The sequence below is a fragment of the Cucumis melo genome, chromosome 11, assembly GCF_025177605.1.
Source record: "Cucumis melo cultivar AY chromosome 11, USDA_Cmelo_AY_1.0, whole genome shotgun sequence".
Classification (NCBI taxonomy): Eukaryota; Viridiplantae; Streptophyta; class Magnoliopsida; order Cucurbitales; family Cucurbitaceae; genus Cucumis; species Cucumis melo.
The window spans coordinates 9,145,660-9,163,703 of NC_066867.1; the positions used below are offsets into that span (position 1 = coordinate 9,145,660).

General features: G+C 32.7%; 2 protein-coding genes and 1 long non-coding RNA gene across 4 annotated transcripts; 1 reads left to right on the forward strand and 2 right to left on the reverse strand.

The window, feature by feature from the left end:
* The first annotated feature begins 253 nt into the window (after window positions 1–253).
* Window positions 254–1,952, forward strand: LOC127143893 (uncharacterized). Its single transcript, XR_007815463.1, has 3 exons — window positions 254–436; window positions 525–606; window positions 1,856–1,952. It is a non-coding gene; the product is annotated as an uncharacterized LOC127143893 (long non-coding RNA).
* A 3,949-nt stretch (window positions 1,953–5,901) lies between these two features.
* On the reverse strand, window positions 5,902–8,933 carry LOC103495907 (probable receptor-like protein kinase At2g23200). 2 transcript variants are annotated; one of them, XM_051079031.1, is made up of 3 exons: window positions 8,792–8,933; window positions 7,094–8,083; window positions 5,902–6,961 (listed from the first exon to the last, which is right to left on the reverse strand). In XM_051079031.1, exons 2-3 carry the CDS (start codon window positions 8,074–8,076, stop codon window positions 6,106–6,108), a joined length of 1,839 nt encoding a protein of 612 aa, XP_050934988.1. In that variant the 5' UTR covers window positions 8,077–8,083; window positions 8,792–8,933; the 3' UTR covers window positions 5,902–6,105. The 2 variants fall into 2 exon arrangements, with proteins under 2 accessions (XP_050934988.1, XP_050934989.1); XM_051079032.1 differs by having other exon boundaries at window positions 7,094–8,152; window positions 8,792–8,899.
* A 4,040-nt stretch (window positions 8,934–12,973) lies between these two features.
* On the reverse strand, window positions 12,974–14,673 carry LOC127143907 (uncharacterized). The gene is made up of 6 exons (XM_051079200.1): window positions 14,518–14,673; window positions 14,354–14,414; window positions 13,534–13,582; window positions 13,257–13,311; window positions 13,089–13,176; window positions 12,974–12,981 (listed from the first exon to the last, which is right to left on the reverse strand). The coding sequence occupies exons 1-6, from the start codon at window positions 14,671–14,673 to the stop codon at window positions 12,974–12,976; spliced, it is 417 nt and encodes a 138-aa protein (XP_050935157.1).
* Between the last annotated feature and the right edge of the window lie 3,371 nt (window positions 14,674–18,044).

Consider the following 18,044-nt stretch of genomic DNA (forward strand, 5'->3'; position numbering starts at 1 on the left):
TCCAAGAGTTTTTTATGTTGATCCATGTTTTTTCTGTTTCACCTATGGTCATACTAGCATTCGATGAGTATGTTACAACTACTATGTGAGAGAAGTATTGAATACAATCGACCACATGGTTTTCCTTTAGTTTGCACAGTGACAACAAGCTTTGTTCCCTGCAATCATATTGATTCTCTCTCTTAGATAGAAATATGAAGATAAAATGAAGGAGAAGGGTGAGGTACCAGTTACGTTCAGGTATAAAAGACTCTCTTGCTCATTATTGGTGTTATTGTTCTTCATGTAGTTAAATTATTCTTCCCTTTCAAGAATATACCATAGTTTGTAATTTATATTCAAGCACTGTAGTTTATCTTCTGGCCAGTCATTTGGGACCTCCAAAAAGATGAACAACTGAAGAGGAAGAAGAGAGAGGGAACATTCAAAACATGATGTGAGAACTCTAATTGATTGTCTGTGCAACTATATTATTCCTTATATTGCATTTATGGAGTTTATTTGACTCTTTTCTACCACTTTAGGACTCTGTTTACCACCACCCTACACTAAATTCCACTGGAGCTCTACCACCTAGGAAACCTCCAATGTTGAAATCATCAATTGGTAAGTTATTTTCTAGGTTTTCTATTCGTAAACTATTGCCATTTCTTATTGCAAGCTCTTTGTTGGTAAATAGAATAATGCTTGCTTATTTTATTGTCATCTCTTGGTAAACTATTGTTATTTCTTATTGCTAGCTCTTTGTTGGTAAATAGAATAATGCTTGCTTATTCTATTGTCATTTCTTATTGTCATCTCTGTCTGTCACCATTAGAATAATGCTTGCTTATCTTCTATTAGTAAATAGAATGAATGTATTTTAATGGTTTGCCATTTCTTTTGGTTTGAGTTTCTTAACTATATTTTCCTGTGATAAGTTGATTTATGCATACTATATTTACATACTAATTGTGGAGTCCTTTACAAACGAAGGATAGACGAAAATGGGTATGGCTTAAGAATTTAAAACATCCTTGTAAGTTCTTTGAAGATTTGATGCTGATATCTCTATTGAACTAAATGAAATCAAAGTAACAATTTACAAGTTAGCTATTAAATTGTGTTCTCATTCTTAAAAAACTTACTATAAGACAGACATTAATGGTTTGACCCATTCTCTTATATTTTTTTTTTATGGTACAGAGGTACATAAGCAAAAACACAATAATTCGATTTGCAAAACTTATGGGAAAAGATAATGGTTTCATTTGATGGTTAACTACTATTGATTGAAAATTTTCTTTTATTTTTCAACTTGACAGCATAATTGATCTTTGTTATCATCCAAATTACAGATTGGTCTTGGGTTTACTATCGTTGCAACAACTTACTAATTTACCTTTGTTCATTTGTTTAGCCTTTGTTCATGTATTCTCCAGTCTCCTCACCTACTGTTTTGGAATTGCCAAAGTACCTATTTACCTTTCCTTTCATTTTTATTTCATTAGTTCATTTAATGTTTAATAATTTGTCAGGTTATGTGTTGTTTTCTAGCTCTTTGGATTTTGGTTAGTGTTAATACCCATTTTTCATGGAGGATTTTCTCATTTTGTTAGTTTAGATTTAGATGTGAGCTGCAAAAGTGTAGTTCCTCTCTCTCTATCTTTCTCAGCATGGCTAATTTTTCTCCAATCTCATTTATTCTCATTCTAGCAAAGTCCCTAGCCTTGTTGGTTAAGATACTTAAGTGTGGTGAAGTTCTGTTCAGAATTTTTAGTTTCATTTTCAGTGTTGTAATTTAGTTTTAACCTTTTGGAACTCTATCCATACTTAGGTAAGTTCTAATTCTGAGCTTTCTTTGATATATTCTTAGTATTTGTTTAGATACATGCTTTCAAGGGAGTTAGAAGCTAAGCAAAGGTTGCAAGGCGGCCAACTTAGAATAAGACATGAGGCTAAGCCATGGTAGAGACAACCTTTCTATTGAGAATTAAGTTTTTATGTTTTGGAGTCTCCGTAGAAATCAATATGATGTGGTTGTCTCATAGAAAAAAATTAGTAAAAAAGATTGATGTCTTAGGCCCTTAAGTTTTGATTACTTTTTTATTCTTATTGTTGTTGTTTTGATGATGGTTTTTGTTCTTGTTAGGAGTATCGGTTTTGGTTTTTTATCTGAACTTAAGTAAATTTGATTTGGTTATTAAGTTTCTGGTTTTTTGCTCTAATTTTCTACTCTATTCATTTAAGTTCCTTATGAATCTTAGACCCCTAATGTTTTTAATACTTTTTTGTTATTGTTGTTGCTGTTATAATATTTTGCTTATGGTTTCTGGTTCCTTATCCAAACTTATGTAATTTAGATTTGGTTTATATATAGCACTTCTAATAAACACTATAAAAAGTAGGGAAAAAAGCGGAAAAGGAAAAATGTGGGAAAAGATTATTTAAGTTTTGGTGCGATATTTGGATTTGATAAATATGATAGGTATTTTGATTTCGACTTTAGTTCATGTAGGAGTTATTTCAATAATAACCATGATGGTTGATCTTGCTATAAAATGTTTTTCCATGTTCTTTTGATGCAGGAGGCGGCTATTTAATATTATAAATGATATGTCAACTGTATTTGAAGTCACCAATATTGCAAAGAAACAAGTTAAGCAAAAATCATCAACTGCAAATGGTAGCAAATCCAAGTCAAGTTTAAATCGGTATTGTATCATGATCTTCATTTTTTCGATTGACACTTTTTGATGTGATGTAATTTTCTGTGTTGATTACTCGGATTGGTTACATATTCTATCTTTCAAGAATTTTCTGAGTGAAGCTGAAATGCAAGGAACATGCGCAAGGCAGTCGCATACAAGGGAAGAGGTAGAGACATACGAAGAAGATGAAGACGAGCACGGTGACACCTTATGTAGGGCATGCGGTGAGAACTATGCTTCAGATGAATTTTGGATTTGCTGTGATATCTATGAGAAATGGTTCCATGGGAAGTTTGTTGTATGAAGAAATGCTTCAGTTTATCAGTTTTCTTGTGATGTATTGAGTTTTCTAAAACAGGGTAGTAGTTTTTTGTTCAGGTCTGTTATCAAAGGATTTTTTTTTCTTTATAAACAAAATTGTAATGCATAGAAGATAAAATATATTATTCAATGAGATATTATATGTATACAATGATAATTCTTCTATTAATAATGTGATTATGAAATGTTAATGAGACCAAATGGTTTTAAAATATACCTACCTTTTATATTGTTATTAATAGCTCTACAAAAACTGTTATTAAAGGTCAATGATTTTTTGCTACGACAACAATTATAAAACGCTACAAAAAAATTGTTTATAGCGTTTTTCCAATTGTTATTGAAAACACTATTGAAACATTTCATAGCAATTTTCCAACGCAATAAAAAACGTTATCAAAAATGTTTCTATAGCATTTTTTCTCACGTTATAAAAAGCATTTATAGCATCATATTTGTGCTATTACTAGGGACATATTATAGCATTTTGCATAGCGGCGAAAAAACGCTATGAAAAGTCTTGGACTTTCAATAACATCGACTATGACAGAATTTCGAAAATGCTATCGAAAGTCATAGATAGCGTTTTTTTAATGCTATTTTAACTGATATTTCTTGTAGTGCTTCTACCATATTTTTGACATTCTTTTTTAAAATACATTATTTTAAAAAGAGATTCCAAAATCCAGAAGAAACTATTAATCAATAATTAAATTCAATTACTCTGCGGCTTCATCGTTGTTGTCGTCGTCAATTTCGACTTCCTCGCAATCTCATCCTTCCTCGACGTTTTGATCACATGACATTCCTTACAAACCAGTATAATCCACCGAAAAACCTTCCTTCCAAACCACATATTCCGACTGTCGATCGAAAAAATGGACGGTGAGATGACACAACAAATTCTGATAAACAAGTGAAACGAAAGCAAGTAAAAGGGTAGCGGAGTTCGGCGAGCAACAACGTTCGGTGGCATTCGGATGGTAGCAGGTTTGATGGTGTTCGACAATGTTCGACAGCGTTCGACAGAGTTTGGATGGGTGAGTTGCGAGAGAGTGCAGTTGTGGCGCGGTACGTGGGTTATAAGAAGAGAAATTGGGGTTTAGGTTTTTTTTTAAAAAAAAAGAAATTAGGTTTTTATTTAAAAAGTAAAAAGAAATTAGGTTTTTTAAAAAAAGAAATTAGGTTTTTAAAAATTACTTGACGTTTTAAAAATGTCAAGAAATTTAAAAAATGACTCCCTTCCACCTTTTCATAAAAATTCTCGACGTTTTAAAACGTTAAGAATTTAATAGATATTACTTGGCGTTTTTAAAACTTCAAGGATAAGTACATATCATTTGACGTTTAAAAAACGTCAAGAATGTCGAATTTATAAAAATTCTTGACATTTTAAAAACGTCAAGAATTGAATAGATAATACTTGACGGTTTTAAACCGTCAAGAAAAAATGTATATGACTTGACAATTTAAAACCGTCAAGAAAGCTAAAAATTGACTACTCTCTGCTTTTTCATAAATTTTTTTTATGGTTTTTCTTTTAAATCACCCCTTTCTTGACGGTTTTTCCTTTTCATAAAGATATGTATTGTTTATTGTAATTTTTGTTATTTTGGACTAATTTACTATTTGGTTATGTTAATTTTGTAAGAAACAATTGTAACTTTTATTGAAACATTAAATGAATTTTAGTACTTTCCATTTCTATAGTTTGAATTGTGTTTAGGTACAAACAAAAAATATTGTGAAAAAACAATACAAATATAAAATACATATATTGTAAAAAAACAGGCTTCTGCCCACGCCACTATCTTAAAGCGTTAGCATTTCATGGATATACCGACGAAAACTATGACTGCCAGTGTAACAGATCTACACTATCGACAATAAATTTCGTCAGCAATACGAGGATACGCCGACAACATTCTTACACCATTGGCATAATAAATGCCTACGAAACATCTTCACTGTTGGTGAATTTCCCTTTCGCCGACGATTAATTTTGAGCGTCGGCATAGTTCCATTCGATCACTTCCGTTTGTAGTTCCAGTATACACGGACGGTCTCTTTTTCATCATCAATGGAGGCTCTTCCGACGGACCTACGCCGATGGCTTGTGCCAACAGCTTAATATCGTTGGCAAAAGAAAAGTCGATGCATTTTTTTAAGATATGCCGGCAATTTTTGTCATTGACAAAAGATCAATTTCTTCTAGTGAATTGATCATTACACTATTATGACTTAAGGTATGACTTAGGGTAGAACACATAACACATATTTCACTGTGCTGACCATTTACTGACTCAACAGTCAGAAACATATTGTATAATAAAAATTATCATTACATTAATACTATCACTCCTCCTTAATCAATATTCATGTACAATCTTAGGCCTCAAGCATCCTTGAATAGCTGTTTTGATCTCTCATATTTACTATTCTGTATCATCATCCATTAATTCTCGAGGTACATACTGAAGACTTGTTCATATTGAAGACTTACCACAAGTCAGAATATATTTCCCCAACAACGCTGATCACAAAAGACTTCTTTTTCTATCATTCTTCATGCAACCATTAATTCTATCAATAAATCTGAAGAACCTGGGATATCAAAATTACAACCCAAAATATTCTCAACCACCCAATCTTAAATATAAAGTAATAATTAAATAATAAAGGAGTTGGGAGTGAGACCACATCATCAAAAATGATGAGGCTAAGTGCTTTTTGCTAATGGATATCCCCTCGAAAAGAAGAAAAGATCCTTTCCCAAAAATATTTTCCCTTTTTCTCATACTTGGAATAACAAACATAATTGTTACAATAAACAAACAACACAGAAAAATAACTGTTTAACAAAAAATAAAGCAGGATTAAAAGAGGTTAATTAATAATTTAACATACAGCGTAAACACTGATTTCTTAAACTCGAATTTCCAGTGAGGCTATCTACACCTCCAGTTTTAACATCTATAAACTTCAAACTCCAAATTTGCATGCCAAAAGTATCTAACATCACATACTATACAATCTTGTAATGACCAAAACCATACACAAGAAGACATTTGTATGTTTCACACATGACATCAGATCATCTAGCACAATCAATCCTAAACTCAGCAGCCAATTCTCTAGCATTCCCAGTCATGCTATCTTCTTCTAGCAAGATTGAATCATCATTCCCTTTGGACGGAATCCGATCAAGAATTCCCGAATTGATATCCCATGGAGCTTCAACAATGGTGGTGCTAATCCCCTCATACCCCTTCCCATCCCCCACAGGCGTGAACTGAAACTGCAAAGCCAATTCCAAATCATACACCACATCATGCATTGAAGGCCTATTCGCCCCAACTTCATCGACACACTTCTCTGCAACTTCCACAAATTTCCTCAACGAATTTGCTTCTATTGCTCCCACAAGAAAAGGATCAATCAGTTTCTCAATCTCTCCTCTGCTTTTGCACAGAACTGCCCAGTCAGCTAAGTTTGTCTCTTCACTTGGAGCGGTCTTAACGATTGGTGCTCTGGCCGAGAGAACTTCGAAAAGCACGACGCCAAACGAGTAAACGTCCGATTTCTCTGTCAACTGTCCAGTGTTGAAGTATTCTGGATCCAGATATCCATAAGTTCCTCTAATGGTAATGTCTAATTCTTTGGCGTCGGGTACTCCAGTTTTCGATATGCCGAAATCGGCAACCTTTGCGTTCAACTCTTTGTCGAGTAAGATATTTGTGGTTTTAATGTCTCGGTGTATGATGATGGTCGCGGTCGAGCCAGTGTGTAGATAGTGAAGACCTTTTGCTGCATCGATGCAGATTTCAAGCCTTTTTTGCCATGTCAATGGAACTTTATCTTTAGCCTTTGAACCGTATAAATAATCTTTTAAAGTTCCCCCCTCCATGTATTCATAAACCAAGATCATCTCCTGGTTTTCGTCGCAATACCTGATGAAAATATGTAGCACGAAAGAAAATTAAATCCATAAATCAAAACGTTAATCAAATGACCAACAAAGTGGCATACTAATAAAAACACATAAATATATTTGATAAGAGATGAGTAATGGCATAACATACCCATATAACGAAACGAGAAAACGATGTCGAATTTGAGAAAATATAATAACCTCTGTGTGAAACTCCTTAATACCCTGTCCATGTCCAGGTTGACTTCGCTTCACAGCCACATCCTTCTCTCCAATTCTCCCAGCATAAACCTTTCCAAATCCTCCAATACCAATCATTTTCTTGTCATCAAATCCATCAGTTGCGTCATTTATTACCCCAAAGGGTATCTTGAGTTCAAGGTTCAAATTAGGCGCAATATCCGCAATCGACACAATCTTCTCCGAGGACGGATCATTTTGAGGAAGAAGCATGGGACGATGCTTTCTTAACTTCCTATTTCTTACAAAACAAAACACAGCCAATCCAATTATCAAACCAATAATCACAACCCCACCAACACAAACCCCAACAATAATCATCTTTGGACTCTGTTTCTCCTCTCCCATGCTTAAATCAACAACACCCACAAAGGATTTGTCAATTAACTCCATAATCTCAATTCCATTCAAGAAAGCCCTTGACAATGGATCATTATTGATCAGGCCTATGCCCACATTGAAGAACCCCGAACGGTCAGTAACGATGATAAACTCGTACCAAAATGGCAACGCAAACACATTGTCTTGAGTAACTTCTGTGGATTGGAGCGAAGTTTGATTGACGCCAATGAAGACGTCAAAATTGAAAGTTTTGGAATTTGGGTTAGCGATGTCGCACCAAAGTAAGCGAAGAAAATACTTGGATTTTTTTTTCACATTAAAAACCCAAGTTAGAGTTGAATCTCTTGAGCGAGTGCTGGTGTTCATATCCAATACTTTTGCATTACTGTAAACGAAGACTGGGGCTACGTAAATTGTTTCTTGTCTATTGAAATTTAATTTTCCATTGAAGGTGACGGTCCTGGCAGAGGATTGAAGAGGCATGAATTCAGAATCTGGGAGCCAAGTTCTCCATAACGTGTCAGTCTCTGGAGTGATCATCCCACTACCCATCCACACCCTGTTCTTCACGGATGATATTAGTCCGGCTTAATATCACCGACTTGTCGCAATATTTTTAAATGTTTATCTTGTAGTAAAAAAGAAAGAAATATGTAATACTATATTGAATTTTAGATTTAAGAGTGATTTGAGAATGACAAAGTCAATTGGCATACATTATAGAAAAATAGTAAGAGAAAACATGGAATATATATCTGGTTGTAAATATAATAAGAGTGATACAATTTTATCCTATGTTATGTCTTGTCAATCTTATTGATTCCTTTTATTTGCGATTAAACTAGTTTGTACTTACTAATTTGGAATATGGTCTACCAATTACTTTTATCATTGAATAGATTCAAATAGACTTGACTATATTAATAATTTTTTTAAATATTATTATATATGTTAATACTTTAGAATCTAATTCATATATTTTACAATAATACAAAATTACTTTTTTCATTTTGTTTGCCCTTGATATTCCTAAAAAAACCTTTGGAATCTTCACTTATTTTTGTCAATTTTATCTAACAAAAATTGCTACAGTACACTTTTTTGTAATATTCACACATGTATATGTGTGTGTGTATATACGATGTGTGTATATTGGAAAGGTGAATATGAGTAAAATTAAAAACAAAAGGTTTTGGAAGTAAAACAAAAGTTAAAAGAAAGATGAAAAAAGTAGCATGAGATATGAAAATAAAGTGGGATTGATCACCTGTAAACAGATTGGAATGCTTGTGAATCCAAAAAATACTTCCATCCCGTTCATTCTTACTTCCGGAGAAAAAGGGAAAGCCGACTCTGGTTTGATGTAATCAGGAACATGAAATAGTTCAATGGCATTCACAAAAGCCATAGACGACTCCATAGGAGAAAATTTGATCCCGAAAGCCCCTTCTTCAATCTCAAGAGTAAACTCCTTAACAACTGCTGTCTTCAAATCATTTCCAATTGAGAAATTTGATAACAATTGAAACCCGCAACTAACTGACACATTAAACTTAGCTTGAGACATGATTTCAGGTAAAGTTGGGAAAAAATGGAGACGAACCACATACGTTCCATTTGGATTGATGTCCCCAAACACATACCATGTTGGCTTATTGTAAACTCTTGCTGTTCCGTATATTTCATTTACGGATTTTGGGATGGTGTCGTTATTAACTTTCTTGCTTTTTCCGGGGTAGATCGAGAAATGTCTGGCGTTGGCGTCACCGATGAAGCGTCTGTTGTTTATGAGTTCAGTGTCGGACTTGGATCCACAGTTGAGGAAATACTTATCAGGCCGAGTGTAAGCTGAAGAGAATGAGAGCTGAAGAAATAAGAGAGGAAGGAGGTGGAAGATCATGAAAAGTATCGTTGCCATTATTGATTTAGAGAAGAAGTTTTTGGCTAAGTCGCTTGCCTTTTAAAAGAATGTGGAAGCACAAAAAATAAATAAATATGTTAACGATGATTAAAGTTTTTTTTATAGGGGGTAATATATCTTTGAGGTTTATTTTCTATGGTTAGGTAATCTAGAGATAGTTTCTACGTTAGAATTATTTACCAACATTTTATCGAATTATAAAAAAAGGTTAAATTATGTATATCTGCGTGTGTATTTTATATATTCAAACTATAGGGATCCGAATAAATTACCATTTATCCTATTTTAGAAGAGAGAGATATGATGATGAATATTAAATTTAGGAAAGGTAAAAAGGGGAAAGAATTATATGTGTTTATATTTGATGTTGTTGAATTTGCTATTACATTATGTCTAACTTTGCAAAATAACACTTCTTTGCTAACAAAAAGATGTAACGACAAGATAGACACTAGCAAATTGGCGAAAAATAAAAATAAAATTTTTCGTTCGAGTCTATTTTAGTATAAAACATTCATATAAATGAGAAAAATTAAAGCAAACACCACAATTTAGAAAATAAAGTAAAAAAAATTAAGGTTAACTTACATAAATCTAACAAAACGGTAAACCATTTACGGCCCGCTTAACAAAGCCCCACAATTTTTTAAATATTTCAGGTTTGCCCTTCCATATTTCTTTTCTTTCTGGCGATTCGACTTCTCCTCTTATTTCGTCTTCTCCGTCTTCCCATATGATTTCGTCTTTCTTCTTTTCTCTTTTTCTTTTCTGCGATTTTTTTCTATCATCTTTCTTATTTTTCAATTCTTTATTTACATCGTTTAATCTTTCCATCGTTTTTCTTCTTTTCCTCTTCGTTTTTTTCACTTCGATTTCTTTCCATCGTCTTTCTACTTTTCTTTTTCTTTTTTTCGCTGCAATTTCTTTCCATCGTCTTTCTTCTTTTCGTTTTTTTTACACGTTTACATTTGGAAAGAAAGACGATGGGTAACCAAATCTAAACGACTGTCTATAAGACTGTGTACAACAAAATAGCAAAATCTAAAAGATCCTGTATAAAGATTCTTGAAAAAAAAATCATTTAGATTGGATTGAAGTAGCCAAATGTAAACGATCGTGAAAAAAAAATAAAAGATTGTGTATAAAGAATCTTGAAAAAAAAATCATTTAGATCGGAGTAACCAAATGTAAGCGATCGTTTTAAAAAGTAAATGATCGTTTTAAAAAGTAAACGATCGTGTAAAAAAAATAAAATATCATGTATAAAAAATCTTAAAAAAAATCATTTGGATTGGAGTAGCCAAATGTAAACGATCTTGTAAAAAATGTAAACGATCGTATAAATAAATCTAAACGATCGTGTAAAAAAAGTAAACGATTGTATAAATAAATCTAAATGATCGTGTAACAAAATTAAACTATGGAATTGAAAAAATAAATTGTAGCCATATTTAAACGATCGCGTATAAATTATAGCTATATCTAAACGATCGCGTATAAATTATAGTCATATCTAAACGATCACCAGAAGAATTTTGGCCTTTAATGTCGGTTTAAAACCGACATTAAAGGCCTTTAATATCAATTGGCAACCGACATCTTTGTGAGCGTTATTAAAGGCCTTTAATGTCGGTTGGGCTTTAATGTCGGTTTAAAAACGACATTAAAGGCCTTTAATGTCAGTTTTCAACCGACATCTTTGATGGTGTTATTGAAGCCCTTTAATGTCGGTTGGGCTTTAATGTCGGTTTAAAAACGACATTAAAGCCCTCTTTAATGTCGGTTTGTCAGTTTTCAACCGACATCTTTGATAGTGTTATTGAAGCCCTTTAATGTCGGTTGAACTCTGATATGTAGGTTTAAAACCGACATTAAAGCCTAGTTTTTTTTATTCATTTTTACAAATTTATTTTTATTTAATATGTTTTTCACACGCCAACAAATCAATGAAATTCATATTATGTTAGAAACTATAACATTTGTCTTTTACATTTGAATACACAAAATAAAATATTAATATTATGTTGATATATACATTCTACAATAGTACATGAAAAAAGATTCTAATACAAGAATTAAATAATTAAAAATCCTAAATGCCTTCTCAGTCTTCAATTTTCAACGGTCGCTTGACCATTTCTACACAATCGCTTAGCTTTCAACCCGATATCACTTCAATTATCTACAAAAAATATCCAAATAAACCATTTATATGAATAACAAAGCTGTTTGAAGTACTGAAATTGCAGAAAAGGATGAAAAGTTCTTAATATTGCCCACCAAATGAATAATCAACATTTTTTTACATAACATTATTATGAAAACCAATATCAATCTATAAAGAAATAAGCAACATCAACACAATAAGCTGAAAAGTAAAGCTCAGTTATAGTAACTTCATTATCTGCTGATACTTGGAGATGAATAAAAATGAAAACAAAAACCTTATGATTCAAGAGAAAGAAAAGCTACTTTACGTGAAAGGATTAAAAAAATTAACATAGAAGAAAAAGACTAAGAAAAAGAAAGTCACCAGTCCCTGCCTTTCAAAGTATTTTGCCCCCTCATATGCCAAACCAATTGTCTGACCTAATGTGGCAGGCATTTGCTTCCATATGTGGAAACACAGTATGATTACGATATGAAAAGTAAAACCATCATACCCTATCAGCATTGCTACTCCCTTAGGAGGTTACGATAAGTAAACACATTTGCCCTCACATTTTACATTTCACCAATTAGCAAAGGCAGGAATTTTTTGCGAGCTTTAGAACCTTAGGATCATTTTATATCTCTGTTGTTTAACACCAAAAACTGATTTTGTCATTTTAACGTTTCATGAGAAAAATGAAGAAAAGATATGGTAACAACAACTGTTTTCCATCTAATCATATTGAGACCTTGCTTCTCCTATTCTGTCTTCAAAAAACAACTACTCTTTTACTCAACCTCAATGTCATCACCAATCTACACATGATAATATTCCCTTTTTCACATTTCTTTCCTAGTCCATGCATGGGTAATATACTTCCTTCCAGAATGAGATTTCTTTCTTTACCCCATTTGAAATAATTTTGCATGCCTCCACCATTCCACTTTTACTCATGACCTTCTCCATTCACAACACAGTCTCACAACTTTAATTGTTGATAAAGGAAATTATTCACAAGTTTATATTACCCTTTCCTAACCAGCTTGCAAGTATGAGTTAAATGAATAAAGAGGAGAGCATCTTTCCACCTTTATCAACCATACTTCACTTCTAACAATCAAACCAGAAGGTTGTCATGCTGCCACATTTTACTAGGAATATTGTCATGATATTCAATATATTTATCATGGCTTCAGAATGTTTGTTATCGAGTTTCTTTATATTTAACTTATTGATTATCTTTATCTTGCTATATGGCTCTTAAGACCTCAAAAGGTACTAACAAATAATGTTTCAAAGTCATAAAGTACACTAAGCAAATAATCTTTTAGAACTACTACGTTATAAAATAAAAATAAATAGGCAAGAAGTACATGTCAAAATTCTATAGAACAAAAGAACAAGTAGAAAGTTCATATTAAAGAATTATCATGAACAAGATAATTAAATATTAAGGAAACGAAAATTATAGACATAGGTATTTTATCTTACCATCTGTTAATGTTTTTACTCCAGGAAGAACGTTATCAAGACTCTCCGCTTTCAACATCGCATAAAATGAAGGGTATTGACGTACATCCTACAGCAATCCAGAAGTTTGTATGGAAATAATGAATAGTGTAGAAATGTCAATGTTTTGAATTTTTGTGGAATTAATACCTGAACCTCAAACAACAAACATTTATTGAAAAGTATCAACGCTCCAGACTGAATTCTGTACCAAAGAAGATGGTTAAAAATTATTGGGAAATAAAATTGCTTGCAACTCTGACATTTGTGTTGGTTTGTCTAGTTCAAGACTATCTCCCCAAACTATAAATTAACGAGCCAATAACAACAAAGAATCCATGTAATGTTTCACAGCTATAGCAACTCAAATGTCTCCAACACTATAACTAAGAAAGCAATTTTATAATGGGAAAGTTCTTTACAATACCGATTGTAATTACCAGCAACACATCTTCCTTCCACTCTCTTTAGGCCATCTAGAACCAATTATATATTGCACAAGAGAAATCAGTGTCAAAAATCAAAACACTAAACCAACAGATAAACAAGTAAAGATTCCCAAGAAAACTACTACTAAAGTGAACCCAAAAGCTTAAGCTGATATCTTTTATTATATTACTAACACTCTCACCTTCATGGGAGTGAACTCAAATTTTAATTGGATTACAAAACCTGACATGTAAACTATTAATATTCATAAGGAATTTGAATTCAAGACTCCTCAAAAAGGATACTATCTTGTTTATACATTGTGTCTAAATTGCCAATAGACATGCCATTTGTTACTGATTCAAGTCACTAGATGCTCAGTTAGGTATTCAGATGTTAAGCCTCTCTTAAACAATGGAAGCTATTGTGGTTATTTGTAGTTGAAGTACACTAGTTGACTTTACACGGTAAAAAATTCAACTGTCAAGAGTAAGAATAGCCTTTACTTAAAAGAAAGATGAGTAAGAGGTAGAGGTATCCTAGTGCAGAGTTCAGTATAAAAGCAAAGCCCATTTGGTAGTGACATGATTTTATTCTTGTAGCAAATACTTTGATAACAGAGTTGGTGTCACGGGGTATTCCCATTTTTTGTGCGCCATTGCTTGGTTATTGAGTTTTTTGTATGATGTGTGTTGTGTACTTGGAGCTCTTGAGTGAGAGAGAGGCTTGATTTTTGCACGATCTTGTTTACATATTTAGTACTTTTAATACCATCTAGCACAAGCTTAAGAATGTTAAAAAAAATCTAATAGAATTACCTTTTAGCTGAGTAAAGAAAGGCTCCTGAACATGAAGCTCAAAGTTTACTGTCTTTAGAACCTGCAATGTACAAGCAAAACCTAGATTAGACATAGGAGATGGGTGTTGGAAATCGTCACGATTATAAACTCGATCAATCAATGATATGAGTAAAAGCACTTGCATTTATTAATTCAGCTCGTCCTTCAACAATCTCATTACATTCTTCTTTGTCCTCCAAGTCATCTAGTGACCCACACGATGCTTCGGAAACTGACTTCAAAAGAGCAGATACTAGGTCCTTATACAATCTGGAAACATCTGATAGAGAATTTGACATATCGAGTGTGAAGATAAGTATTTCTCAACCCCTTGTTATTCATATTATATAAATCAAAAACAGGAAAGTCTGTTTAACCTTATGCTTGCTGAAGTAAAGAGAACAAGTGCGTTTGGATAATATAAAGCCAAAATAAAATAAAACAAAAATCAAAAGAATAATAGTATTTCGACAGTCATATAATTGAAAAACACATAACATATCATCTCGTTTGCTTTGTTCAGAAACGAACAAGCATTAAAATTGCCCATGAAATAGCACAGAGGAATCCAAATACAGTGATCTCAAAGAAATAGGAGGAACCCATTACAGAGAATAGCTTAGCACTTCAATAAATCATAAACTACAATCACTTATCTATTTAGTTCTTTTTTATTAAAAATCAAACAAACAACACCATAAAGTTCCAGAATCTAATTAGAAGTAGAACATTTCTCCTTTACCACTGAATCCGCTACCAAAGTCAACGACTCCAGACAAGTAAATTTCAAAATAAACAGAGAAAAACGCGAGTTTTAGAACAACAGGGTTTCTTGATTTTCTTTGCAATTTGTGTGATTGAATTGGAGGCTAAAACAAGAATGTCCATACTAACTTTGAAATTGAAAAGTCGATAGTGAGCAAATTTCATGGAAATGAGCAAATGGGAGAGCCGTGTCCGGCAATGAAATGGTTTGATGGGGAAATTATGAAATATCAAAGCCTTTGAACAAATGAAATAATCCAACGTTAGAGCAAAAATATCTTTGATGCTATTTTATACTTTTGCACCCAAATTAAAGCCTCTGCTTTCTCCTATGTCCTCATGAGTAGACATTTTCTCCCCCAGTTAATTCCAATTTTCAAAATCAATTGAAAAATTATGAATTCCAACTACCCAAATTAAATCAATTGCCCTAAAATCTCAAAGAACCAAAAAAAAAATTGAATAAAAATGGACAAGAAAAATAAGGATATCATCAATGAAAAGAATAGAAATATCGACATACCCAAATCTGCCTTTCGTTTCAACTCGCCAAAATCAAACTCAGTTTACAGTACTTATCCAAAAATCACCCGAAACAACTTTTACCCTTGCTGGACAGCTCGTAGAAAACCTCCAAATTCCAAATCTAACAACATAGAGAGGCAGAGATGGAAAATGGCTCACCGTAACGTGGGACGGAGGTGCAAGCTGTGGCTGGGCGACGATGAGATATGGAGAATGCTGGGAGAGGAGAGACTTTTTTCTTGATGCAAAGTGAAAGAATGAAGATATTTTAAATGATACAAGAAATACGACCACGAACGAGCACGAGCTACGTATGAGAGATGGCTGTGATAGTGGGGACGGCGACTGATCAAAGAAGAGATGGGAGAAAGTAATGAGATTGAGAAAGGAAGAAAGGGAAGAAATGTTGAGAGAACACTTCTTTCGTGCGTGGGGTTTGGTAGAGAAGAAAGGAGAAAAGAGTAAAGTAAGAGAGAGAAAAATTCAACTTTTTACAAAATTAAAAAAATAAAAAATAAAATAAAAAAGACCTTTAATGTCGTTTCTAAAAAACATGATGTTTAATGTCGGTTTTAAACCGACATTAAAGATAGAGCTTTAATGTCGGTTTAAAACCGACATTAAACATCCGCCTTTTGAAAACCGACATTAAAGCTTATTTTTCATTTTTTCCACCCGACATTAAAGACTAGATTTCTTCTAGTGGATCACGTTGTAGCAATATCTAAATGATCGCGTATAAATTATAGTCATATCTAAACGATCGCGTATAAAGTATAGCCATATCTAAACGATCGTGTTGTAGCATATCTAAATGATCGTGTTGTAGACATATCTAAACGATCGCTTATAAATTATAGTCATATCAAAATGATCGCGTTGTAGCCATATCTAACGATCGCGTATAAATTATAGTCATATCTAAATCATCGCGTTGTAGCCATATCTAAACGATTGCATATATATTGAACCATATCTAAACGATCGCAAATATATTACACGTGCATTATTGACGGCGTAATTGACAGGAAATTTTTGGTATTTTACACGGTGGGCCTCTGGCCTTTTTTTATTTTTTGAATTGTTCTCTAGAGTGTAAATATTTTGCCCTTTTTTATATTTTTGAAAAGACACCTAAAAAAATAATATAAGAATAAAGTATTTACAAAAATAGCAAATATTTACCAATCAACTGATAACATTTTTTTTAAATCTTAAGTCTGCAGCTATATAGCACATTTCTCAAATTGAAAGTTATCACTAATAACATTTATCAGTGATAACAACGTATAGAAGCTTTCAATTGCTATCACTAATAGACGTTATGAATGTTAGCTTTCAATTTGAGAAATCCAACAGACGCGCTCATAGTGGTGGAAAAAAGAAAGTTATTAAAGGTAACAATTTAATAGCAATTATCAATGGTATTCACTTAATACAGCTATTAGTGTCACACCCCATCCCGGATCACCCTACTCTTGACCTGAGAGGTAGCGTGAAGTTAACCAATATCGTTCCCCTTCTGAATGACACCAGTTGACCCTGACAACTAATCAATGTAACATTTATAGATTAAATAAACTTCATTACATAATTTGTGCAAACAAGTCAAGACTAAATGCCATTAATTACAGACGACACTTCAAAACAAATCGAAAAACTAAAACAACTTGGCTAACTTATCTTTAAACATATGTACATGACATGACTTAACTTAAAGTACTAATCAAAAGAAACAAAACTTAATAACAAACTGACACAACAGACTAGTGATAATGGGTCAGGCTTGTAGATCACGATTTTTTTCTGGAAAATAGAAACGTTTGAAAAAAGTGAGCTAAATAGTCGAGTGAGTGCACTTTTTAATATAAAACATACTTTTTGAAAAATAAATTAACTTTAAGCTTAGCCTTTTGCATAAATAATTCATGAAACATAACATAAAGCAAAGAATCCTTAAAACTTCTTTCTTGATAAACTCTTTCTACCTTTAAATAACTCTTTCTATCTTTCAATAGCTCTTTTGTATTCTAAAATGAATCGCTACTTACTTATCTCTATTAGTTTTATATCCTGGAAACTCAGTCGCAATAGTAGAGCTTTGTTAATACTATCCAGCCTAAATTTAGTAGTAGTTGGCTAAGTGGTCAGCTAAGTCCCATACCTCTAACTATGCACATTAACCATCAAGATCTTGGTATATAAAACGAACATGGTTTTCTTACTTAAAACCTTTCTTATCAAACTCATGCTTTTGCAAATATATATCTTTCTAAAACAATAAACATTTCTATTTCAGAAGCTAGAAGTATACTTTAAATCATTGTTTATAGGCTCAAAGACATTCAAAATAGTTTAATTGAAACATCAAAACTTGCTT